Source organism: Molothrus aeneus, chromosome 9 (assembly GCF_037042795.1).
Source record: "Molothrus aeneus isolate 106 chromosome 9, BPBGC_Maene_1.0, whole genome shotgun sequence".
Lineage (NCBI taxonomy): Eukaryota > Metazoa > Chordata > Aves > Passeriformes > Icteridae > Molothrus > Molothrus aeneus.
Genome location: NC_089654.1, coordinates 19,220,074 through 19,246,007, shown reverse-complemented (window position 1 = coordinate 19,246,007; position 25,934 = coordinate 19,220,074). Strand labels below are relative to the sequence as shown.

The 25,934-nt window shown below is 39.4% G+C and overlaps 1 protein-coding gene across 1 annotated transcript; it reads right to left on the bottom strand.

The window, feature by feature from the left end:
* Positions 1 to 316: 316 nt before the first annotated feature.
* Positions 317 to 25,829, bottom strand: SLC30A7 (solute carrier family 30 member 7). The gene is made up of 11 exons (XM_066556200.1): positions 25,697 to 25,829; positions 25,428 to 25,529; positions 21,213 to 21,326; positions 19,689 to 19,776; positions 18,741 to 18,867; positions 17,642 to 17,791; positions 16,083 to 16,133; positions 14,095 to 14,230; positions 7,243 to 7,333; positions 6,135 to 6,284; positions 317 to 5,320 (listed from the first exon to the last, which is right to left on the bottom strand). Exons 1-11 carry the CDS (start codon positions 25,774 to 25,776, stop codon positions 5,273 to 5,275), a joined length of 1,137 nt encoding a protein of 378 aa, XP_066412297.1. The 5' UTR covers positions 25,777 to 25,829; the 3' UTR covers positions 317 to 5,272.
* Between the last annotated feature and the right edge of the window lie 105 nt (positions 25,830 to 25,934).

The window sequence follows — 25,934 nt, the reverse complement described above, 5'->3', positions numbered from 1 at the left end:
ATACAGGCAGGTGAGAATGCTCTAAACCAAAGAAAACCAAGAACTTTCCCTGTGGACAGCTGGTGAAAGAGGGGGAGAAGCTGCACAGAATTTCATGGTTCAGAAGCTGCAACTAAAAATAGTACTGGATTTCTTCATATGTTAATGCTAGCATTTATGAAGGGCTAGACTCAACTGCAGCAACCACAATTAATCTCAAGCCAAGTCTCAGCAAACAGACTGCAAGAGTTCTCTTTAAAATCAGCTTGTAGATGATGGTGGTTGCTATTTCAACTATTCTTCACAATATGATGAAAACAAAGCAGACCTGTATGCATACTTTTTTTAAACTGAAGATTTATTGGAAAGAAATTTGATCCCATATCTTTTCAGCAATATAGGATATTTAACATTTTATATAGACTGTATTCAAGTAGAAAAGATTACATTAAAAATTTCTTAATATTGCACTTGGGACAAGCCGTGGCTAAGCTACTAACATTAGCATTCCAGAACAAAATCAGACATAGTCTTCAGAATTTTAGTGAGCTGCCTTGTGTTACCTGCCAGATTTCTTCACAGGTACTTTGACACACTTTGCTATTGAACTGAAGCTCACTGCTAAGAGTAATTCCTGTAATTTAAAGGTAAAGCAAACAATATGCTGTATGCTGCCAGGAATGATTTTGGCAATTGCTTCATTCACATTATTTCACACTTCAGCCAAGATACTGTAGTGATTCACTTAACTCTTGTACAAAATCCCAGCATACATGTGAGAGGCTCCAATGCACATGGGAAGCGAAATACCCAGCTCTTTTTACACATCATTTCAGCCAAATTACCACATAGGCAGGAACCTTTTGTGGCTCACTGAAACAGACAAGTAGGTTGAGCAGTATTTGCACACAGCAAGACTCAGTCTTTGCATGCCAGGCCCAGCATGGCTGGCATTGCTTCACATTATAGCAGTGTCTGGCCAAGGAAGTGCCCACAGGGATGGGCATTGCAACAAAGCCTGAACGGGGGACAAATCCAAAAGGGAGCCTCAGCAACCTGCAGATAAGGATTTTCACAGAAGTGTAAAGGAGGAATTAACTACTGAGTCAGTATTGCGGATCAGAGAGATTATTAAAAAAAAATCCTGCTTAAAGGAGTGGGATAATCAAGAATCATAGCGATCTAATGGCTGCTGGAGAAAACAGGACAGGGTATAATTATTAACTAAAATTCTTGCTCTGAATTGGTATTTAAAGACTTTGTGTCATGAAGAAAGATAAGAGTTTGCATTTTATAAAAGCACACAACTAAAAATCTGCACTGTGCAAGTGCAATCTGCCCTGTGAAAGAAAAGCCATGGACTTCACAATTTGTTTGCATACTACATGCAGAAGATGGAAAACTGCAGTTCAGCAGCAGATTCTCTCCTCTTGTAACTTGTTTGCATTCCCAGAACAGGTTCACTTACAACAGTTGAAGAGAAACCATTAATTTTCCTTCACCTTTAAACCCAGCTTTACATCTTTGAAGAAAAGTGAATTAAGAATGGTAAGTCACTAAGGTCTATTTTATTTGTAGTAGCAGCTTCAATTTTTGTGTAAAAATAGTGTCAGCAGTTTTTACTAATGATGCAACTGAACTTTTGCTTTAGTAGGAATTATTACATAAAAAGCAAAGTCATTTATTTACTTTCCATCCTAGCTTAGCAAATCACACAAGTAACCCAGCTCTCTGTAGGAGCCCTCCTGATGAAAGGAGCCAGTCTGTCCAGAGCTGTATACTTACCAGATTAGCCTGTAAAGGACCAGTCCTTAGTGTGCATATTCATAAGAGAAGTTTTCTTCCACTCAAAAAACACTGAGGCATTTTAATACAGACACTCTGTAACATTTGTTTTATCTTCTTATTTTGCTGTAGATGTGGTAAAAATCATGCAGTTTGCAGGCTTGGTCTTTGAAACAATAGGGTTTTAAGTTACTGGTTTTAGTCACAGAAAAAAATAACCCACAAAGACAGACCAGTAACCCCACAGTAAATATCAGCTACATGAAAACATGAGAAAACCACACTTTGAAAACTTGATTCAAAATTCAGAAGTGGATACCAGGAAGCTGAGTTTTAACACATGATCTGCAGCCATTCACCCATCTCTGGGTGTCAGTCATTTACACAAGTCTTTGTTTAAATCCTGCCTTGCATCTCCAATAAAGTGTCAATAGCAAAGTGTTACATAAGCAGCCAGTGTTAAGTAATTAGCAAAACACAAATAATGGTGCTTTGGCTCTCAGGGTAAGGAAAGCTGTACTTTTGCTTTTAACTGCATGGTTTGTACTCTTCTAAAACCTGAGCAAGTATCCCCTTAGGTGGAAAAATATCTGATGTCCCTTGTTTACTGACATACTACATGTGACTGCAGTTACTGACTGAACACGTCATACAAAATTTGTAGAATTTTGTGATGCTTATCCTTTTTCAGAAAGCCTAAAACGGCTAAAGTTTGTTTTGAATCTGACTTCCCTACACCATCCCCAATTACATTTGACAAACAAATGATATATTTCTTGTTATAAATGTTTAAACATAATGAAGTGCTATCTTGCTTGGCTAGAAGTCTCATAGACTTGAACATATGCTTCCAACAATCAGCTAAATCATAATAAGCAGAAACAGTTATCAAAAGTTATTAAAATCATTGTGTAATTGTAACAGGCTTATAGGATTTTTCACTCCATTTCCCATATTAAAATTTTGGTAGATGTATATTTAAGAGAACACCATCACCACCATCAAACAAACAGCCACTCTGCCAGGTTCTCACTTGGCAACAAATTCTAGCAGTTGTCTTTTCATTAAGAAGCTAAGATAGTATAGTGGCCAAGCTCAGCAACTTGGGCAGCACTGCAGCATTTCAACAAGTCCAGGAACAGTCAGTCCTGAAACATGCTGGTGTAAAGGTGACTTAAACCAAAGCCTGCTCTTGGATCATGACACAGTTGCAATGAATCTGTCTGGTACTTGCCTTTAAAGTGATATCAGTTGATCTTCTCTAGCCTCAAATAGCAGTAATAGTAACTCTTAAAAAACGAGGAAGTCCTGCTGGCAGCCAGCAAGCAGCAGTCTGTATGCACCCCACTACAAAACAGTACCTCCACCCTATAATCACAGCTGGATTTTCACCTTCTCTGTGAACATACATGCACAGAGGATCTTAAACTGCAGCACTCCAATCTGCTCAATAGATTCCTGCACCCCACTCTGTGCTGTGTAACTTCCATCTCCCAGGCAGGAACTCTGGGCTTAGCACTGCCAGGTGGGACAGGGAGAGAGCCTGATAGAGTGCCAGGGTTAGGGTTAGGCCAGGGAAGAGCTGTGGAACATGCAGCCTGCTGGGAGGGCACTCTGTGCCTGCGTCCCCAGGGAGAGCAAACGGGATCAGAAATGGCAATGGAGGGATCTGAAGACTGGAAGAGACAGCAAAGATTAAAACCAATATTTATAGGTGGCTTTGTACTGCCATTTTTTTACACCCAGCTTCCAGTTCTAAGCACAAGAGTACAGCCCCAATATCTGGACGAAATCAACATTCATGTATCAATATCTCAACTGGAAAACTCAGGAACCACCATCAAATTTGGCAAGTGTGTTTTCACATAAAAAGAAATCAGGTGCTATATAGGAATAATAGAATGAATGCAAGAAACTCTTCATATCTGTGATGGATTCAACAGGATCAGTGGCAAACAAACCATTTCTGCAAATCCATCTTCAATAATTACATAGTGCCTAGCACTTACTACACAGACATTGTAAGCTTCTCAGGGCCTTGATTTTAGTATTACCTTTGACAGGTACCAAAATAAACAAAATCCATACCAATCAGTGGCAGCTATGATTTCTCAGAAAAATGCCTGGATTGCTTTTTACTTCACCATGTTCTGTGTGTAAAATGTCCTCTTAAAAAGTCTTCCATTACGAAGTGAACTACTACAGCACAGTGGAACTATCATCTGTAATACCAAACATAGCAGATCGCTTTTGAAAGTGACGCTCATATCTGAGTAAAATGATTACAAATGCTAGAAAATATATGACGGAAGAATGTTTCTTGGAAAGAAAAACCCAATCTAACAACCCTTACTACACTGAGAATTTTCTCCCCTATGAAAACATACAAGGCTGCAGTAAAATAGTCAAAGATATAAGATTTTTCAGCCTGGGAAAAGCATAAGCTAAAACAGCATGAAAAGTGGTCCTTATTTCCATTGCAGGTATAACTGCCAGAAACAACTATTTTCAATATTTGAAAAGGCAAAATTTGAACTTCATCACTTTAATAAAATTATAACAACCTATTAAAATCAAGGAGACTTAAGCTTCCACAATTTCAGGATTTAGCTTTTTTCCACCACATGATTTGGAAAATAAAAAACTTCAAGCATTGCTTCCATCACCAGCATCTTCCCTCAACTGCCCATTGTTTAAGTGACTGAACACGAGCAACATCGTGTAATGTCTCATTACTCTCAACAGTATGAAGAGACTAAGAATTGGAGTTAAATCTAATATTTGGCCTAAAATAATTTTCACAAGACGTGCAACAAAATAGCCAGCTTGTCTCAGAAGCAAGTCTCTTCACAACAGCTTTGTCTTTTACATTTAGAATTTTTCTGTCTGGTAAGATGCAAATATAATGGAAGTCTAACATCTACAGTTATGTAAGTACACAACCCCCCCGCATACATCACTAGTAAATAATCAGACTGCATACAAGATTATTTGTAAAAGTAGTAAAACCCTTTGATGCTCCATATTTATGCTGGCAAATAGCTCTCCTGATATAAAAGGCACTTTGAAAACCCAATATGGTTTGGTTCATTAAGTTTGCAAAGTACAAACAATTGTACAAACATACAATTATATTGAAGCATGTCAGCCATTGTGACATTGTCTACAAAACAAGTTTCCAATTGCCAATAACACTGGTTTGATGGGAATGAGCAGTGGTTTCAGCAGCTTTACTGAAGACATGACAGGGTTTCCAGTACCACAATCTTATTAAGTAAAAAAACCCTCAAAACCTTTCAAGTTTAGGGGCCCCAAAAAAAACAAGACCCAAAGTCCATAACATTCATTCAATATTTACTCCTTAGAAGTGAACTTCCTCCGTAGCCCAAGGGAAGAAATCTATTCAGTCAATTCCAGACGTGGTGGAGGCAGGCTCTGTTTCAAGAAGTGTTGCTACACCAGTACAGTACTGAAAACTTTGGTCCAACAGCACCATTCCAGAAACTGACTACATGGCTGCAACATCAATCTGTATGTAAAGCTGCCTTACTCCTGCCTGTGGAAAAGGGAAGGAGGGTTAAAAACACTGTAAAGCCAAAGCAGTTTCCTGTCCTGAACATCAGTCCACATCAGTAAGTGACCTGGCAAAAAACCTAAACAACTTATTTTTGTGTAATTCATCTCCACATTTAGCACATCACTCAGAGAACACCAGATGAGTAAGGAGTTCTTCCAACAGTCAAATGCACACACATAATGATGTATTAACATTAGCTTTGCTGCATTACCTCTTCTGATTCATCTAAATAACTGCCACATGCGAAGCTGCACAAAAGCAATTCTTACTTTCTTTTGTGCCAGTTTAACTTCCTGAAAAGCAAGCTGGCTGAAGAACTGTCAGTTTAAAATGGAGCTAAGCACAAGAGCATAACATGGGACTTGTTGTTCAAACCAGTTTACATTATGAACCTATCCAGAAAGCCATCACATGTGCAAGCTGCCAATGCAGTGAAAAGCCTGAGTAGTCTGTGGTGAGAAACTCTATCCTAAGAGAAGCCTCATCTGTTTTCTTAGTTCCTTAAAGGTCAATATAGATCAACCCTATTTGATACACCTGAGACAATTATATCTGTTATTTTCATAAAGTGGCATGAAAAACTAATGCAGAGAGATACACTAGTTCCATCTACACAGCTGAGTATTCCATCTCACAGCTGAGAAAAATTTGAAATTTTTCTATACAGCTGGAGCAGGAAGGCTTTTCAAAACAGGTATCAAACTCAGAAATATTTAACCTTTCTTGATAAGAATTACAATGTCACATCAAGCTATTTACACTTGGAGATGTGACTTCCACTGATAAGACATACCTGAGTAAAAATATTGTGAGTCTGGCTTAGAATCCACCTCCCATCAGCATCAGGAGCTACTAGTAACTTCAAAGTCCCTATGTAAACATCAGTACAGAGGGTCCAGAAATGTGGATCATGTAAACTGTAGACTCCTTGCAACTGCTGCACCTAAAACAAGAGGCAAATTTTAGAAAGTGTATTTCAGAAAATATTTCCAGTACTATGGTTTTTTACAGGAAGTATTATAAAAGCCAATGCATTCTTTTACTTCAAGTTCACTGTGCATTTTGTCATGTTTTACCAAAATTTTTTTTTACTATCTCAGTTACTGTAAGGAAGTTGAAACATATGGATTTGTGTGTGTCGTGATTTTCTGTATGTGTTGTGATTTTGTACCCTGTTGCATTTACATTCTACATGTATACATAATGAAACCATTTCTGAAAATAGAGGTGCTCATGAGAGAAAAGTAAGTTACTGGATTTGAGATGGAATCCAGTTAAAACTGCCCTTTTTCAAATGTGCAAATTTTGCCATGAAACGATTTGTGAGATTCTAATTCTAACAGAAATATATTCATATATAATTTACAATTTTGTGAGGGCTCAGATGTGTCCTGCCAATCCCTTTGTTTTTTCCTCTTTCCACTTTCAGCAAACCCTCCATGTGATGATTACAGCCTGTAACTCCTGAGGAAAGGCAGCACTCCTTCAAGTGCTTTGTACTAACTTTGCAAAGGCACTTCAGGGCATACTAATAGAAAAGTTAAGTAGGAGAACAGGTCAAATCCAGAGTAATCTTTGTATTCTTAGAAATACACTTCCAATGTTATGTATAAGCACAAAGTACTTTGGGAAGAATAGCTTCAGGATCTGTTTTACTGACCTAACATGGGGAATTTTTAAAACACAAACTGAGGTGAAGCTACAGGCAATTCAGAACTCTGGGAAACTATTAATTAAACTGCTACCTCCATTTGTGTATTCTAGGGTACCTTTGACTGGCAAAACATCATAAAATCATTCCTTTTACTGGAAAAACATCATAAAATATCCTCATACACACAGCTGAGGCTCAGTCAGTCAGCAGCTTGATCAGTCAGAACAAGACCAGCTTAAGAGCTCACCCTCTGGTAGCACTGAGGCAGGGCATTTTCCAGGGAAGGAGGAGTTCGCTGCATCAAAATCCCAATGGACTCTTTTAAAAGTGGAACAATACTAGAAAGAAAAAAGGAAATTAGCTATTATTACATTTTCAAAAGGTGCAAGGAGAAGCCTAAGATTCCTTAATGCTGAGAAATTTTTCTCTAGCTCTTCCATCAGAAGCTGAGGAAGTTGCCATGAAAACCCAGTACAGAAAATAAAAGGATTGACAAAATTGCTATGGTGTCCTATCAAAGGCAAGATTATTTCTCCCCCACGGTTTCCAGAGTCAACTGGCGGTCAGTCACAAAAGATGAATGGTTTAAGCACGGGATTTGAGATGATATCTCCTGGTGTCTTGGAAGTTATACAACAAAGCAGCTGTATAGCTCAAAACCAACTTCAATGGCAAATCATTCACAAGCAACCATAAAAATACTCAACTGAAATTGGGTTTGCTTTTGTGTTTGGTTTAAGGCATATTTTTCTTATGAACTAAGATAATAATGGGGTAATCATAAAACAAAATTAGTGTGGAACAGTCCAGCTACAACAGAGTTATTTTGTCAGAAACAGACAACTTGGCGTGTTCTTGAAGTGAGCTAAGTGTAGGGTCTCATCCAAGCTCAAGGGTTAAACATTTGGAAGCAATTAGAGGTTCCCTCCTGGCCAAATGGTCTTTAATCAGCAAACTAAGAAGACATTTAATACCCTTTTTTATTATTATTACTTTTTGTTTTTTAATAAAACCAGGAGAGAAGTAAACCTATGCCCTGAAGCTACCACTAAGAGCTTATACTCTTACTAAGTATTCAGCATGGTGATTTTTTTGTTTAGGAGTAGTGCATCATGTCTGGTTCAGTAGAGCATTCTAAAATTTTCAAGTGGATGACAAATATCTATAGCCCAACAGTAAAGTTTAAAGAGCAATTTAATTTCAAGAGCATGCAAGTCACCTAACTGGACTGAAAGTGATTATATATTGCAGAAACTGTAAGCTTCATTTCAGAGTTCAGCACTGCCATCACAGCTACAGTACATGGAGTTATGGGATTAAAGGCACACCTGAAACATTTGTAAGAGATTAACTGGAGCAGTTGTTAAAGGACACTGCAGAACCTTTGTTTAAAATCTCATGAAGTGACGTGGAGTGCATGGCACAGACCAGCTGTGTATTTGCAGATGTGAACAGATGACCCAATCATTTTTTTTTAAGTGTTTCCATTTGAACATGAGGCAGTGCTGGCTCATGGACTGCTCAGCTCCCTCCCTGGCTAAACCTTGGCCAGGGTGGGAGGGAGCGCGAGGCTGTGTGACTCTTGTCTAATGAACCCCTGGAAAAACTGCACCCTAAAATGAAACTTTCTTGCAGACACAAAGGTTGTTCCAGCCAAATTCACTGCCTGGTGCCCTCCAGCACATGGCCTCCCACGTTTGCACTGCCACCAAGGCATCGCTTCAGAAATAGGAAGAAGCAATTAGGGGCAAGCGGGAGTTGCCTAAACTAGACCTGTCACCAAGACAAACATTTAGCAATGCAATAACTGTCAATCTGTCTAAAGGAAGCTTAATTGGAGTGTCACATTCTACAGTGGATTACAGAAGTTTAGGGAAAAAGGGTTCTCTTATTAATGGACCCATCTCACTAAATAATGTCCATGTCACAAGCATTACATCAAAGGGAGCTGGAGCTGCCAACACACTCCAGTGGTGAATTGATTTCAGTTTAACTCCCTATTTAAAATGCAGGTTTGTTTCTCAATAAAACCTTGAAAGACCAATACACATGTTCAGGATGCAAAGTGAATGCAAGTGAACACTATTCCATTCCCATAAATTTAACAAGGCCCGTCTAGCATATGCATCCAAAGGTTTCAAAAACCACACACATACAGGCTGAATATTTTTTTACAGGGAAACAACTAACGGAATAGAGAATGTAGTAGTCTACCTTTTAATTGAAACATACCACTAAGTGTGAGAATAGCCATGAAAGAAAGCTAACAAATATGTTAATATGTACAAATTATTTACACTACTAAAACTGATGTACATTATCTGATGGAAAAGAAATTAATTGTAAAGTAGATCTGAAGAGGCTATGAAACAAGAACATCTTAAAAGTCCAAAGAATGGAGTAAATCAGGATGGCTTGATACTGTTGGTGAAAGTTGAGGCATATCCCAGGTCACACCTTTTTCCTGTATCTTAGAGCCAGTGTTAGATACAAAGTTGATCTTTTGCAAAGCTGAAAAGCCAAAAAACAGCTGCAGTGATGTGACAGGCCCTCACAAATGCTGTTCAGAGCACAGGCGGCCTGTGGGTGCCCCTCTGCATCCAAAGGGGTGCTAGCTCACATGGTATCTTACTGTAAGCCCAACTAACACAACAAACAACAGAATCAAATTTTATGATGCCTGATGTTTTCCATTGTTTCATGCATACTACTGAAGTAAAAACCTTTAATTTAAAAACCAAAACTCCACAGACTATGCTCTTTTCTCAAACATTAACTAAAACCAGTATTACTTAATCACTAGGAGGCCCTAGAAATATCAGCTCCACTTCATGTGACTGAAGAAAACATAAGGGAAGATGACAAAAGCAAGCTGGCTGAAAATACAGTTAGAGATTTTGACCAAGCTTTCTCTTTTCTTTGGCTTAGTCATTAGTGGAAAAAAAAAGTGGCTGCCTCCACAGCAGCTATTACACTGCTGCTTCCCCCCATGTTTGTTTTAATCTGCAAGACTATTGAGGAAAACAAGCAATGCTGAATTCTCACCAAGTGGAAGGAATTCTCATGCATTAGCAGTCATTAAGCTTTGCTATTAAAGCAGACACAATTCCATGGCTTTCTGATTACCAAGCCTTAAATGTAAAATATCACACTTTTTTACAAGACAATAAAATTTGAAAGAGGAACTAACCCATAGCAAGAATTTGGAATAAAAACATATCCTCTACAAAAGCCAGAAAAGCAAAGGCAGCTATTGTTACAGCATGTGACATTTGCACATACACTGTTAGAGAAGTGAAAGGTGTTCAAATAAATCAAAATGAACTAACTATTGACATGAATCTGAGAAATACAGCCTGCTACCACTACACATGGATCGATTAAAAATTAAGAGTGAAAGCATCAGACTCTCATTTAACCTGCATCACATTCAGATAACACTCATGCCCATTCTGTGCCATCCTGTTTATGCCACTGTTTCTGTAGGCACAGCCAGCAAGACCCCAGCATTGGCGTGACCTTGGACTGCAAAGCTGAAAACAACTCCAGGTAAAGAACCCCTCAGACAGACACTGCACTCAGAGCACAGCAGGAAATCCAGTCAGTGCTCTCAGCACTACAGAAAATAGGGGCTTTGTGTATTTGTGACAGGTTTTGTGGAAGGTACACAAAGCTAAGGATCAAGACCAGCTAGGGTTCTTCAAATACTGCAGCTCAAAATCTACAGCCACTTTTCCAAATTCTGGGGTTTTTTCCCAGCCACCATCTATATCTACAGTGTGAAGATTGTTGGGCTGTTTCAGAACTTGAATGAATATTTTTTTATTAGGCAATGGCAATTCTAATCAGACTGCAAACTTTGCTCAAGACAAGGACCACAGGTTTAACACATGCTTTACAGATTTTGAATTCTTTGTTCCCATAACAATGTAGTACCTTGATTCTCAAGCAAGGCTGGCAGGTAATACCATTACCCTGTAAATAAAGGTAGTGCTTTACATTTAGCAATAATGGCTTAAAATAACTCCAACAACAGACATACTAGTTTGGAGGAGTTTTGCTATAGAAAATTCCTTCTGAATCTTAAGGAATGCAGCACTTCATTAAAAAAAAGTAATTTTTTTAATACTGCTATGCCCCAAACATGAAAGGACTTAAATGTTACTGGCACACCCTCCCCCAAAGCTCTTTCATATTATATCATGTTCAAACAGCTCAAGATTTTATGCAAAAAATTATGTAACCCATGGAAACAACTTCACTAAATGACTGAAGTAAATTGCCTCATTTCTTTGACCACTTAATATGCAGTCTGCATGCTCTGTCCAATCTAGTATCAGATTTAGTCTACTGTGCCTTTCTAGAAACATGTGGGTCTAATAGTGGTTTAGGACAAACTTGATTTATACCAGAGTTGTGGCTTTTGCATGGCTAGTTGCACGTAGCTGACTGAAATACCAAAATTGCTTCAACATTTCAGAATAAGACTTAGAATACTAATGTTAAAACTAAATGAGTATTTAGTTTTAAATACTAAAAGCAGTTCAGAGACTTGGGAAATTGTTTATTGATTCAAGGCATTTATAATTATGTGGACAACACTTTGGAAAAAACTTGAACAGTGTCAGCCTAAACTACAATGAAATAGTCAAGCTTTTGTTAAAAAAATATTAAAATGCTGGTAAAACAGACTCATCTATTTTGAGCATGTCCCATTTATGCTTTACTTGCATGAGATAGTACAGAGTAATTGAAGAAAGAATCATCAGATATTAGTGGTTGCATCCAGGAAAATTCAGATCCCACATGGGATTTTCAATGTGCAGTCAGAATGTTCTGAGCTAACTCATGAGGAGTTAGGCAGAGAATGGCACCCTAGAGCACCCTTAGCAAGGGATCACAGGAGCAACAGAGCAACTGTGGCAGCAGCTGACAATTTGCACTAATTAGAGATGTTGTCTACAAGAAGGTTCAAACATTTGATTTAAAAGCACTGCCTGACTTCTCTGAAGAAGCATTGCTTAACCCTTCTGCACATGCACAAGGCAGAACAGGTTATAAAGGGGAGTCTGTACAGCTTTATGCTGCACCCGTGACATTTTTAGTCATCTTATGCAGGTATATTGTGATTTCTTTGGCAAGTGTGGCCATTATTTCAGAAACCTGAACAGAGAAAATCCACTAATAGCAGCAGGCAAGGCTCCAATAAACCAGAGAGAGCTGCCCAACACTGAAGCAAGCAAACACTCAATATAAAACCAATTTAGATTTAGGTGACTTGAAAAGATAAAGTACAAAACTGTTATACATCCTAGCAAGCATGACCTGGGCTCCCATATTACTGTTACAGAAGACCATCTTATGGGAAAATCTGAAAACCCTTCTGCACTAATTCTTAAAGGACACTTCAAACACAGCATAGTGAAGAATAAGGCAAAATTAACAGTGGTTTTATGTCCAGAACTGTCAATGAAGATTACTAAAATCAAACACCACAAAAAGGGACTCAGGTTCTCAACAGCCATCTGAAACTGCCAGTAATCTTATTTATGATCCTAAAGTGCATTTCAAGCAAAACCATCAGTAGTTCAGTCTGCTGGACTGCTTAGAAAACAAATAAAATACCAACATAAAACCAGCCAACCCTGCAATTGGCGTTTGCTCCACTGATGTGCCAGCATGTGTCAGATGGCAAGAAATGCAGGCTTGCTTCTATCAACTATGCTACAGCTCACTGCACTGATAGCAGGATTATTCCACTGATCATTTATAACACTGTGGACCAACAAAATAATGTTACAGGCTGAAGTGTGGCCTAAGATCAAAAGACACATCAAAGAGTGAACTTTTCCAGCTTTTTCACCATAGAACATGGGTCTCAAAAGTTCCTTCTATCTGTGCTAGAAAACCCATAAACAGCATTATTGTGACACCTCTATTATGGAATTCAGGATAATTTTAACTACTGTATGAATGGAAGAAAAAAATTGAATTGTCATTCATGTGGTATTTTCTGCTGTACACAAAGCTGAACCCTTAAAATACAAAGTGTATGGAAACATTTTACTCAGCTATTACCTCTACCTTGGAAACTTGCACATTTTCTTTCCCATTTTCTTGAGATTTCAGTACTAGAAGTAGCTTGTAATAATTTGTCATTTATGAAATTACAGAATGTTGAAGTCAAAATCTCTGAAGTTCAAATTAAAGTGATGATTAAATAGTGATTTCTAGCAGAAAAATTTCTGTGGGCGTTGTGTCTGCCCTACTTTGACTAGCAGGGAGATTCACATCAATAATCCTGTGAATGCTGCCATGCACAAGCCATAAACATGTCATACATGGTATGAGCAGAAGTAGCTGCACTTCATCAGATGACACTCACCACTGCTGAACAGACAATGGTGAGCTATTAGGTTGTAAGTGGAGTTGTGGCACACTGCCCTATGGCACCATTGAAACTGCTGCCAAAAAAGCCTCATAACATCACTCAATGAAATATTTGCTTGACCAGTCTAATCCAAACAGCTTCACAGTCACAGTGATCTTGGTAAGAAACAACCGTGAAATCCAGAAGTCCGTGAAGCATTTCCATCAGATCTTAAAAGAAATAAGGATATCTCAGAGTGCAAATGCAAAATAAAAGACAGCTCTTGTTGATATAAGAAAACTAAAACCTAGTAGCCTTTATTTGTGAAGGACAAGGGCACATCCTGTGCCAGCAGTCTCAACTCTGCTGCCCTGAAACCATTCTGCTCCATTTACTGGAGTACATTGGTTTATATAAGCATGTACTAAATACAGAGATGAAGGTTTCTACAGTTTGAACCTGAAAGACATTTTTGTAGTATTATGCAAAGAAGGACAAAATATGCAGATTTTAGAGGGAAAGTTGTAGCTGTAGAAAAAGGAAAAGAAAGATAGCTCATGTAAGAGCTCAGCAGAATGGCTGTACAGAACAGAGGTAACACACCACTCTTGGAAGAAAAGCAAATGTTGTAAGCCATTAGCATAACAAAACACCCTTTCCTTCTGAGCTGCAATTTCTGCTGTAACTAGCATCAAAATCCTACCAAATACTAGTGATAGCAACACTTACCTTACACCTATAAGTAGTGCTATCAGCATTGAACAAATAGGATCTGCTATCATTAGCCCATAGTTCTGCATCAGTATAGCAGATATGATTACACCAATACTTCCCAGCGTGTCTGCCACAATGTGCAGAAATACACCTGTAAGAGAGCAAGTGATACCATTACAACTTGCTGTTCTTAAAGCTAATGGAGCATTTCAGAGATGTTTTACAAAAAGAAGTTTCAAGAACTAGATAATACGATCTATACTTGTTATATTTGTGGTCAGTTTTGGGTCAAACTCACCAAGATTTTAATGTATTTGTAGAATATAGGCCCTTTGAAGAATTTACATTCTGTTATGCACTTCGCAGTATTGGGCATTTCATAGCAAGGCTATTAACTTGAACAGTGATTAACAGCTGCAGCTAGACTTTCTTCACTCACCCTTATTATAGTACAGAAACTCCTGTTCCCTGATGCCTACAGTAGTGAGGTCTGTATAAGATGGACAGACTGTTAACAGAAACAGTTTTGCAAAGCTTTGACATGTGCTAACGTTTAATTGACAACACCTTCTAGAAGTTATTTGGCAAAGAAATCCAAGACAAATAGTTTTGAAAATTAAACAATACTGCAGACATGAGAAGCCTTACTCTTATTCTGAAGAGTAACACTTCCTTCAAGTACAAAGAAACACATACTTTGCAGCTAGTCAAAGTTTAAGCCTTTGGAGCTCTCTGCTGGCAGTGACTGGAAATCATTCAGAAACAGCTTTTTGAAAGCAATTCTCCAGACAGGTCAACACACCACTATAAACCAGCTCTTTGGGGATTTCTGCATTTGTACTGACTCTGGCTGGAGCAGAGCTGGGTTTTCCACAGCAGCCTGCATCAGGGCCTTCTGTTTCTCATGATCCCACATCAGGAAGGTTGGGGTGGGCAAGATGCTGGGGGGACACACAGCCAGGCCAGCTGATCCAAATGGACCAGAGGGACATTTCATACCATCCAACACCACACTCCCCAATGACACTAGTGTTGTCTTTCTGCTGCTCAGACCTCCCTAGGCACTGATCTGCTGGTGGGATGTGATTGCTTGTGAGTGACTGTCTTGATAGTGACTGTCTTTGCATCACTTGGTGGGGTTTTTCCCTCAATACTGAAAAATTAAAATAAAATCAGGTCTTTTTAATGTGCTTCAATTAAAATGAGTGTTTCACGAAAAGACTGACTTTGAAATATCTTCAACTGAAATACTGAATATACATAATACAGTGTACTGTAAATTCTGGGAGAACTTGTAAATGCTCCTTCTCAAGGACTACAAACAAGCCAGAAGATCATCCAATAAGAGAAAACCCTATATACATTTGGATATGCCAAATAATTACTACCTCCTACATCTAATAATTGTCTCCCTTTAACTTCTGAACATTAAAAAAAAAGCTAAATAAAACCAACAAACAGCCAACCAAAGCTCAAAACCAACATCTAAATTATCTATAACTAATGTTCAGGAGATCACGGACTCCAATACTACTTCAAGAAATTTAGATGCATTACCATCTGCTCTAAACCAACTCTTAAGAGCTTGATGAAATGCCAAGTTTTAAGCTCAGGTACTCTTTAACAATTACATCAATCTGCATCTTCATGTTACAGAATATATACTGCAATTAGGCTCCTTAGGTTTTCTGCTTTTAAGCACTCTTTCCTAGTTTTTCATTGATTTTTCAGCATCAATAACAGAAGCTGAATCCCAGCTTTTGGGATGTCTCTTTTGAACTGTGTTGACAGTGCATCACATTTAGACTTCTGTGAATGTCTCGACACCTGTTCATGCACAGCATACAGCAGAGCTGTTTACAGGGGAAATGGAACTTCATTAAATAGCTGCTTTAAGAAACACATGGCATTTCTCCAGAGGAACTCTAAAACAGAGGTGTGACAGACCCAGGCAGGCAGACTGTGCTAAAACCAATAAAACATCATACTTATCCTCATCATACCTTGTAAAATCTGTTTGCTGGATCCAGCCATTACTTCAAGGGAATGGTCATCTGTGGAGGCAATTATTGACACGTTAACCACGACAAAGGCTCTCTCTAGTGGCCCTTCTGTTACACTCTCCCTTTCAGAAATGTCTTGGACAGACAGGCTGCTCCCAATGACCAGCTTTTACTCAAGCTATTGTTTTTTAATGCAGCAATTAAGTCTTAAAATGCATTTTTAAAAATACAACATCTCTTTACACAATAGATTTCTACATAGGTATATGTGAAAATAAAATATCTACATTTGTTCTTATTTAAAACACACCCACAAACCCCTCAAGAACAGAAGGTAGAAGAGTAGCTTCAAATAAATTTGCTAATCAGAAATACTTCACTTAAGCAAGCATTTATACCAAATGTAAAAAAACAAGGATAAGACTTGGAGAAGGAACAAGTAAGTAAAAAATCTTCTCATCCAAGCAGATTAATGCCTCTGTAGCATTAATCTGAAAGATATTTTAAGAAAAACTTGTTAGAGGATAGTAAAAGGCTTCTAGTGAAGATATACAACAATTTACACAACAGCTGGTTTGAATATCAAACTGCACAAGACAGATAGCTACATTCACTGCTCTGCAAGGGTGGGGGCCACGTGGAAAGCAAGGAAGAGGCAGAAGCAGGGAGCTCCTGCTTTCCAACCAAATTCCAGGAGAACTACTGGAAGACAAACGCCAATTTTCTAAGAATAGCAAGGAAGGGACAAGTAAATATTTTTATACTCTTTGTCACCTCCTGTCTGCCAGTTCCCACACTATTCCCTGCTCTGAATGTGCACATTTTCAGTCATGTCAGATCTAATTTTATTGCTTAGGCAGGAAGGACTGGCAACCCTGCACTACCACAAGGCTTTCATTTGCATTGTTTCAAATGGGTGCTACCTACACAAGCTCTTCTCCCATAGTGAAGGCTACTGACCATATTTAACATGAATGTCTCTTCTCAGATTGTCTGCCTTCATAGAAAAGATTTCAGCACAGCTAACATAACAAGTATCTTTTCCATAACCATCTGAAAACAGATAACAACTACACAAAAAGGGGAAAGTCTTATTTGAGATCACAAACCAAGTACAACTAATAATCCATAAGTACCGAAGTTCACTGGTTGATTTTTCCTAATACCTTGAGCTGTAAAATTAAACAAATGGAGAACAGTAGCAAAACAGCTCAACTTTGTCAATTGATTTTAATGAAAAAACTGAAACAGGGTACCTGATAACTAATTTCACTCTATTACAATAGCATACCACTGTTTCATCTTTTGCCAACACACAACATTGCAGCACACACTCAAAAACCAGAGGTAAAGCAAAATCTTTAAAAACTAACGTTGAAATTACTGCAAGTGAAACACAAAATGAGTCACAAAACATGATGGTGGCAGAGCATTTAATGAAGACATTTAATGAAGCTACTTCCATGTATGATCACAACAAGCTGACAACATGCTCTTTTTATTTTTCGGTAAGTTATTAATTGTAGATTTAGATTGAGTCAGGATGACCCAGTACTTACCATGACAATAATCCTGACCATGAGAGTGTCCATGGCCATGACCATGAGTGTGTCCATGGGAATGTTTATGTTCATGGCTGTGTCCATGATCTCTGTGACTGTGCCCATGGCTGAGACCACCATTAAACAGAGAATGGCTGTGCTCATGCCCTGTAAACAAATATCACCATCAGAGTGCATTTATGAATACATAAATGATGAGTAAAAGTACTCCTATATTTATTTCTCAGCTACTCAAAACCTACTCATCTTTTAGATCATCTTAAGATATGGCTTTAAATAAGAAACTTAACACAAGGTGTTTGTCATCTATGGCTCTGCTGTGCAGACATATTATATATAAAGATACATGAAATATACCAGGTTTGAGAAGTCAAGTGCTTTTACACATTCCCACTTCTGAGACTTGTTGTGCTAGACTTCTAGTACAATTTGAAAAATGTACACTTCATTAGATACAAGCACTTTAAAAATAGTTGTTTTAAGAAAGCAGAAATTTATTGTCATGTGCAGATTAAAAATTCAAGTTTAGATTACTGCTTAAAGACTAAAGACTATGGTCTTCCACCAGTCTATCTAAGTTTAAATGTTAAGCCCAAAGAGAGGCCCACAGGCTTTGCAGAAAAAAACCCAGAGTGTTTACCATGTGTATTTGGGCAAATAAATTCTGCATTTCAATTCAAAAGACACTAAGTTGAGAAACATTGGAAGCAGAATCATCTCATGCTTCAAATTTGGTTCAAATACTGTTTTTAAATTTTCCAGCCAGCACCTTGCTCAAGCCCAGCTTAAGTTTGTCCAAAAAGATGCTCTGCAAATCTCTTTCAATAAGGTGCAGGAGAGTGCATGAACTCCAGAAAGCAGTTTCTGGACTCCTAGGTGTTCCAGTTAATGGGTATTAACATGAGAACTACAACAGTGGCATACCAGGGCTGGTAATAAAACACCAGAGTCAACATAGCAATAGGTCACATACACAATTGGCTAGGATTGCCACTAAGAAGACATCAAATGTGATATTGGGGCTCTCACTGGGGCATAATAAAGCCCTGGAACAGAGGCTGCCAAGAAAGGAAACAGTACTGAAGTTACATCCTACCAGAGCTGTGTGAATGCCCATGACCTCCATGCTGAAAAACAAATATTCCTATCAGATTTACAATGAATCCTAGTATAGAAACAGGAAGAAGTCTCTCATGATGCACATCGGGAGGCTCAAGGGCTCTCTAAAAAAAAAAAAGAAAAAAACCAAAAAGCAAATGTAGAGTTTTACAGTCCCTTTACATTATTAAAAGGCACCACAAAACTACTTAGATACAGGAGCATTCTCATACATAACATATATATAGACATAATTTAAAATTACTCAGGACTTCCAGTTTTTGGGATGATACACAGACCAACTCTCAGTGTCTGAAAATAAAGTTCTATTATTAAAGCTGTGAAAGTACAGTAGAATATTCTGAGAGTCTAGCTCGGTTTTATCATAAGATTTGGTTATTCTGTGGGATGTGGCTCAACACCATCTGAAAATATTCAGGTTTGTTGCAGTATGTAGATTGCTTAAGTCACCTATAAGACTTCTAAGAGTCTAGAATGCCATTTCTTCCTTTCTCCTTAGAGAGGTGAGGCAACAAGGGGAATGAAATGAAGATTCAGAACAAATTATGACTTTTATAGAAATTCTCAAATCTAGATTGATTTTTTTCAATTCTTTTCTACCCTACTTCCTCTGGAATATTTTTCTCAATGAGACATTATAGACCTAATATAAAAAAAGGACAGGCTCTACCTCACAGAATCTTTACACATAAACAAAACACACTATTTAAGAAGCTAGTACAGAAACTGAAAAAGCTGAGTTTCTCTGTCATTAAACAGGAATTTCAGATGGCCCTATTCTCTGTTCAAATCAGATTTCTAACCAATTATGAACATAATTTAAATTTTCAATTTATTAATTTCAATAATTTATTCCTAATAAAACCAGAAATGGTTATCCAAATTAAATATAGAATGTAATAGTGTAATTGATTTCATCCCATACCTCAACACCTTCAGAGAAAATGAAGAATGCTGTAAAGATGAGGAATAAGCCATTTACAAAACCAGCAAGTACTTCTGCTCGAACATAACTGCAAGAGACAAAAAAAAGCAATAGCAGATATTACCACTTTCATCTAAATGCTGAAAATTAGAACTTAAGAGATTGGAGTGCAATCTTCTAGTTCTCAAACAGTTAGATTACACAAATTTGCTAAATAGAAGATGGCATATAAATTACAGATTAGTATATAAAACTGACCATGCTGTACTTTGACAGAAACTGCCTGATCCAGATCAGCCATTCTCTGATCTAGATGAAAGAAATCTTTCAGTATGTCAAAATCTTTTCATTTAAGATTATGTCTACTCAAAGTTATGATATAAACGTAATTTAGAAGCCACAAACTAAGATAAGCACATGAAACCTAATCAAAGTTTTCTGGTGTTATATTCAATATCAAACAGACATGTATTAATTTGCTTCCCCTCTAGAAGGTGGATTTTCAGTAAAAGTTTTAAGTAGAAATTAATTATTTCAAACATCAAATTTTGACAATAACAAACTGCCAGATTAGAATAATAAGTAATTTCAATGTAGCAAACATGAGGCTTAATCAAGTGTGGCTGTTCTCTGATAAAGGGAACACCAGCTGTTTAAATGCTCAGCAGTGATTAATACAGAACGTGCTTTCACTGCAATTAGTTCATGGTACGATTCTCTCTAAATTGATTTCTATGCACACTGGAGCTTCCACCTAAATTAAACTGTGCTTTAAGTTTCAAACTATATGAGCCACACTTAAGCAAGGCAGCTGAAGCTAAATGCTGACAGGCCAATAATGCTATAGGGAATGCCCATGTTACAAGTAATTTGCTGTTAATCAGTATTACCAGTTAATGACATGGTACCACCAGTATTGTTTTATAGGGCACAGCTGCCATGTTCACTGGAACCAAGTGCCTGCCAAAGGCCAGCTGCAGCAGATAAATCCACCAAGGGCAGGATGGGATGACACACCTCAGCTTTGAGGATCTGTGTAAATGGCAGTCACAGCTCCCTAATCCTGCTGCTTCCAAGAGTCATGGTTTATAATCTGCAATGCAGCACCACTGAGATTTGGATCCTTTCAGTTGTAACTTTCTGTTCCAAAGGAGAAGTGGGACACCAGCAGTGTGGGAATCCCTGTAATGCTCCTCACTGCACTGTGAGGACAAACCCAGGATGTGGCTGCTTGTTCTTCACTGGTCTCATTAATACATGGCAATGCAGGGCAACTTTCTGCTCTCTAACTTGTTTCCACTAGTATGATCAGAGAGATCTTGGAAGTGATAAACCTTCCCAAAAGCAATGCCTTCATATTTTTATTATTTCTATTAACTTAGATGTTTACATAGCTCACCTTAAAAAAACCCTCACTTTCAACATAGTTTTTCCATGTTCAGCAAAAAGCTTTTGTTTGTAAGTGAAAAATAACTGCCTAAGCATTTACTGTAATACATTAAGGTAAGACCTGAAGTTTCTTACCCATATGAGAAAGCATCGTTTGACCTCCATTTTGAAATAACTGAAGCTGCTAATCCAGCCAAGAGAGCAGTACAGTCAAAAAACATATGAAAAGAATCTGATATCAGACCTAAACTGAAAGAGAACAGGAAAAAAGGGTTATGTTCCATATGCTACATATTGAGTATGAAAAAACCCCACAGACATTAATCTTTTACACACTAGCAGAATATGCTGTGCTTCTAAGCTTCAGGCATGGTTTTGCTGGCACTGAGGAGAAATCCATGCTTTATCACACAAATATGATGCCAAAACTGCTTCTGTCAGCTTTACAGAAGGCACTTTGGAAAACTGCTTGGCAAAAAAATCCTCCTAGCTATGATTTTGGTGATAGTGAAAGGTGGTTTCCACAGACACAAACCAAAATCCCTGGAGTAGATGTACCCACAGCCACATCTCCCATCAACATAATTCAACTTTAAATCTTTGCCTTAGCAGTGGCAAGGCACTGACTAGGACATACACACCTCTTAGATCTAGAGGCTGAAGGAATCAGAGGGTGAGAGACCACATCTTAAATGGCTTATTTCAAAGACCAATGCACAACTGTTTGTCAATCTTGATTGAGAAACACAGTTAAAGTGAACCAGCATACTAAGAGGTTCAAAGCTACTTAAATTAGTTCATGAGTTAGCCAGTCAGTAGAACTTTTATCAGCTTGTAGGCTATAGGTAAACTGGGGTTAACACTACACACAAGCACTGCCAAAGTTTATCAAATTACTCATGAACAGGTTCTGTAAGTCTGCAGGGAACTGCGTGCATTGAAACCAAAAAACAATACTTCATATTTTAAAGGACATTCGATAGAGAGGTACTGTTAAGCAATTGTTAATCAACAATCCCAAAAGTTCCACTTTCCCAGTTCTTTCCCCATTCTCATTATCTAAGAATAATTACATATACAACTCAGTTCTTGGAAACTGAAGCCCAAGAAGCAATTACTGGTTTAACAAGTTCTAGAGGATAGACACATACTCACATTGAAGTGAAATACAAAGTTTCATTAGCCAAAGTTCCAACCACTTCACATTACAAAGCCAAACTATTTCAGCCTTACTGAAAACAATTACAAGACTAAAATTAAATGTTTCAGATGAAACACTCAACAAGTGGATTTGAAGGAGAGGAAAGACCAAGTGTCTTGCTCTATATATTTATATATATACCTTATGGACACATACAGAGCTATACGTACACACAGCTTAACATTTAAGGCAGAGGGATGATGGCATGGTATATTGTCCTCAGGTGCTGTAGCCACCAAAGCAGGAGAGATGAAGCTGTTCTGAACAAACTTTAAAACAAGACCCATAGAGGCTGGATGCCTATGAAGCAGCAAAATGGAATTCGCCATCGAATTCTTGAACAGTTTTGGTGATATCTTCCTCCTCCCCAAAATCAGGCAACATCTTTATGGAAACATCTCATTTTAGGTTTGGTTCTGAGCAGTTAAGAAGATCCAGTGAGGAAAAAAACCCACCACAAAGTACATCAAATATTCAGGTAGAAGATAATTAGTGACAGTAACCCTAAGTTGTACTTACTGATTGTGAAATGGAAGGAATAAGCATTACTAAGCAGAGAGAGCTGTTTTCTGAGGTGATTGGGTTTGGGTGGGTTATTTGGTTTTTTTGGGTTTTATAGAACCTTCTGGGAAAGAGAATTGTATAAGGACTGCTACTCTAACAGAATCCCATACAAGTTCTGAAACCAGAAATAATGCAGCAAGTTGCCATGGCACTGTGCTCACACCTGCAAATCTCACTAAGGCAAGACTTACCTTAAGTGCAACACCAATAGAGCTGTGCTGCTTTCAAGACCTAAGCTAACAATTCCAGGTGGCCAGAGGCACGTGGATTTATCAGCAGGGGTCAGCAGACTGCATCTGCAATGCCATTCACCTCACAGCATAACCACGCTCTGTAGCATAGGTACAGCTACAAGTCATTGAGCTGCACAAATGGCAGGAAGCCTGGTAAGAGACCAATCTCATTTCATCTGAGGCTTTTTAAAAGTGACCTGTAAAGCAACAAGACCTTAGAAAAAACGGGTGCAAAGTGATTACTAAAGTGATCAAGCGATTCAGTCAATGACCACCAATACAGTGAAGCACCAGCAACACAGGATGCATGCAAGAACTCCTGTAGAACCACACACACCATCCAGAATATAAACTAGTAGAAACCCTGTACTCAAACACACTGTGTCTAAATAAAGTCACTTCCACAGCTGATTTAGTTTAACATCAAATTAAACAAATGTGCTCGTGTAGCAAATTTCAACCTTAAACAAGCAAACAAGCTCTCAGCCAGCAAACTCGTGACTGACCAGCAACAGAACTCCAGGAAACAGCACGGAGCTGACTCGGGGAGGTTTAGATTAGACACTAGGAAAAGGTGTTTCACCCAGAGGGCGGCTGAGCACTGGAACAGGCTCCCCAGGGAAGTAGTCACATCACCAAGCCTGACAGAGATCAAGAAGCATTTGGATAACACTCTTTTCTGAGTTCAGAAAACAACCTATTTAGCAAAAAGAAGCTCAGGAGAATTTCTCATGTGAGGAGCAACGGCACTGTGTCTTCAAAAAATGACAAAATGGTTCTCCTTATAGGGCTACTTGTTACGTGTTCACTTCCCCAAGGCATGACCTGTCTGCTTTGACTGAAGACATACCTCATCATATTCTCTGCTACCCCTCTCTACTAAAGAAGTACTTGCTAAGTCCCTGTTTTGCTCTAGGCCAAAATCTGGACTTAGAGATACCCAAAACTAGTGACTTGAAATTAAAACAAAAGAATCATTTAATGGCTATGCAGTAAATCCTAATTTTTAATCTCAAGTATGAACAAAAATAAGTGTCTTCTGAATTCCAATACACCATGTTCTTTAGTGACAAAGTTCTGTGAGTGTCATTAAAGTGTCTCAGTTTAGTTACCTCATATACAGGACTTTCTAAGGTCACACTACCAAAACAAAATGTTATGTTTAAAAGACAGACATCAGAACAAAGTCACATGAACACAAAACTCTTTATATCAGAACAGCTAAGAAAAATATTTACATCTGCTGAGTTATTAGAAAAAAAAATCCATACTCAAATGGACAGACTATGCATTCAATAATCCTCAAACAACTGCAAAGTAAATCAACATCAAAGCCAAAACCAAACACATTCAAAATGGTCTGAGTGCTGCCAAGGATAGACTGTGCCCATGACAGCGCTGCATGCTCTCTGGTGCCACAGTAGCAATTACTGTAATCAAAGTTAAGGATTTTAGAGTGTCATTTGAGAGATTCAGAACGACATTGCAAATATTAGGATGCAACCATTTCCAAATCCACACCACTGCATTCGCTCGGGACTTATAAGAGTTCTGGTAATTTACATTCATATTACAGCTTTTGGTAAGGAGGACACTGCTGGACTTAAATGACATTTCCATGCCAGTCCATTCTGAACTGAACTATTAACAGAGACTGAAATATCATCACAAACCAACTACTCTATCACCAATGAAGCATGACAGCAATACTACCACCATTGCCTGTTCTCTACCTTTGTACGGCACACCAGTACTGAAGTTATTCTGCATTTCTTGTATTTCGCTACAGATTTTTCAGTAGCAGTTTAATCAAGTCTCTTCCATTTTTTTCACTCTTGTGAATTTTTGTGCTGTGTAAAGTACCACTGAGCTATACAAGGATGTGCCAAATCCTGCTTCTCCCTCGACACAAAGATATTTGAAGCAGCGATATCCAGGTATCCACCTACAGACGAAGCCACATTCCCCAAAGAGGATCTCTGTGACAACAGCAGCTACAGCCCCCGAGCCCCGTAAATCGGGCCAAGGCCAAGTTTCCTCCTGAGCGAAGCACCGAGCATAACAGCAACTCCAAACAGCATTCCTCCGCACCGCGCCCCCTCCGCCGGAGCGCCTCGGCCGCGTCGCCGGGACCCGGCAGAGGGGACGGCGGCGCCGGTCGCTGCCCACGGGAGCGGTCCCGGTCGGGGGAAGCTCTCCAGCGGCCCCCGAGGCTCTGCCGAGCGGCCCCTCCGGACGGCGGGCCAGGAGGCCCGGCCCCGCCGAGAGCAGACGTGGCAGTGGCCGGGCGGGACGCGCCGCTTCCTGCGCGCTGCAGCCACGCTCGCCCCGCCGCGCCCCCGCCCCGGTTACCTGTTACTCCAGATGCCGTAGAGCAGCTCCACGAAGGCGAAGGAGAGGTTGAGGCAGAGGAAGGAGAAGAGGTTGCGGGAAGTCTTGTCCGCCAGGATAGACCTGCGCACGGAGCACACGGCGGGTCACCGGCCGCCCGTACAGCGCCAGGAGGCCGGAGCCGCTCGCCGGGCGGCCCGGGCGCCTCGGCGCCAGCCAGCAGAGCCCCTCCACGGGGACTCGGCCGCGGCGCCGGCAGCACCCGGCCTGGCCGGCCCTGGGCTACTCACCTGAACCAGCCCGACACCTTCCTGAGCAGGTTGAGCCTGGGCGGCTTGTACTCATCGTCTTTGATGGAGAGGGGCAGCATCTTTCCGGCGGCGGGGCCGCGGCGCGCCGGGCCGGCAGGACGGGCAGGCAGGGCGGGAGCGCTGCCCGGCCGGCCCACACGCCGCTTCCGGCCGCCACCGCGCCTGCGCCGCCGGGCACCGGGGCTGAGGGGGCGCGCCGGGGGCCGGGCCGGGGCTG

Excerpts from the sequence above, each read along its gene's own strand:
- SLC30A7 (XM_066556200.1), bottom strand. The coding sequence starts at position 25,776 with ATGCTGCCCCTCTCCATCAAAGACGATGAGTACAAGCCGCCCAGGCTC. Across the intron at positions 18,868-19,688 it reads TTTTCTCTGAAGGTGTTGAG|AGAGCCCTTGAGCCTCCCGA; the intron begins GTATGGGATGAA and ends TTTTTTTTTTAG. Across the intron at positions 5,321-6,134 it reads CTCACAATATTTTTACTCAG|GCAGGAGTAAGGCAGCTTTA; the intron begins GTATGTCTTATC and ends CCTTTTCCACAG.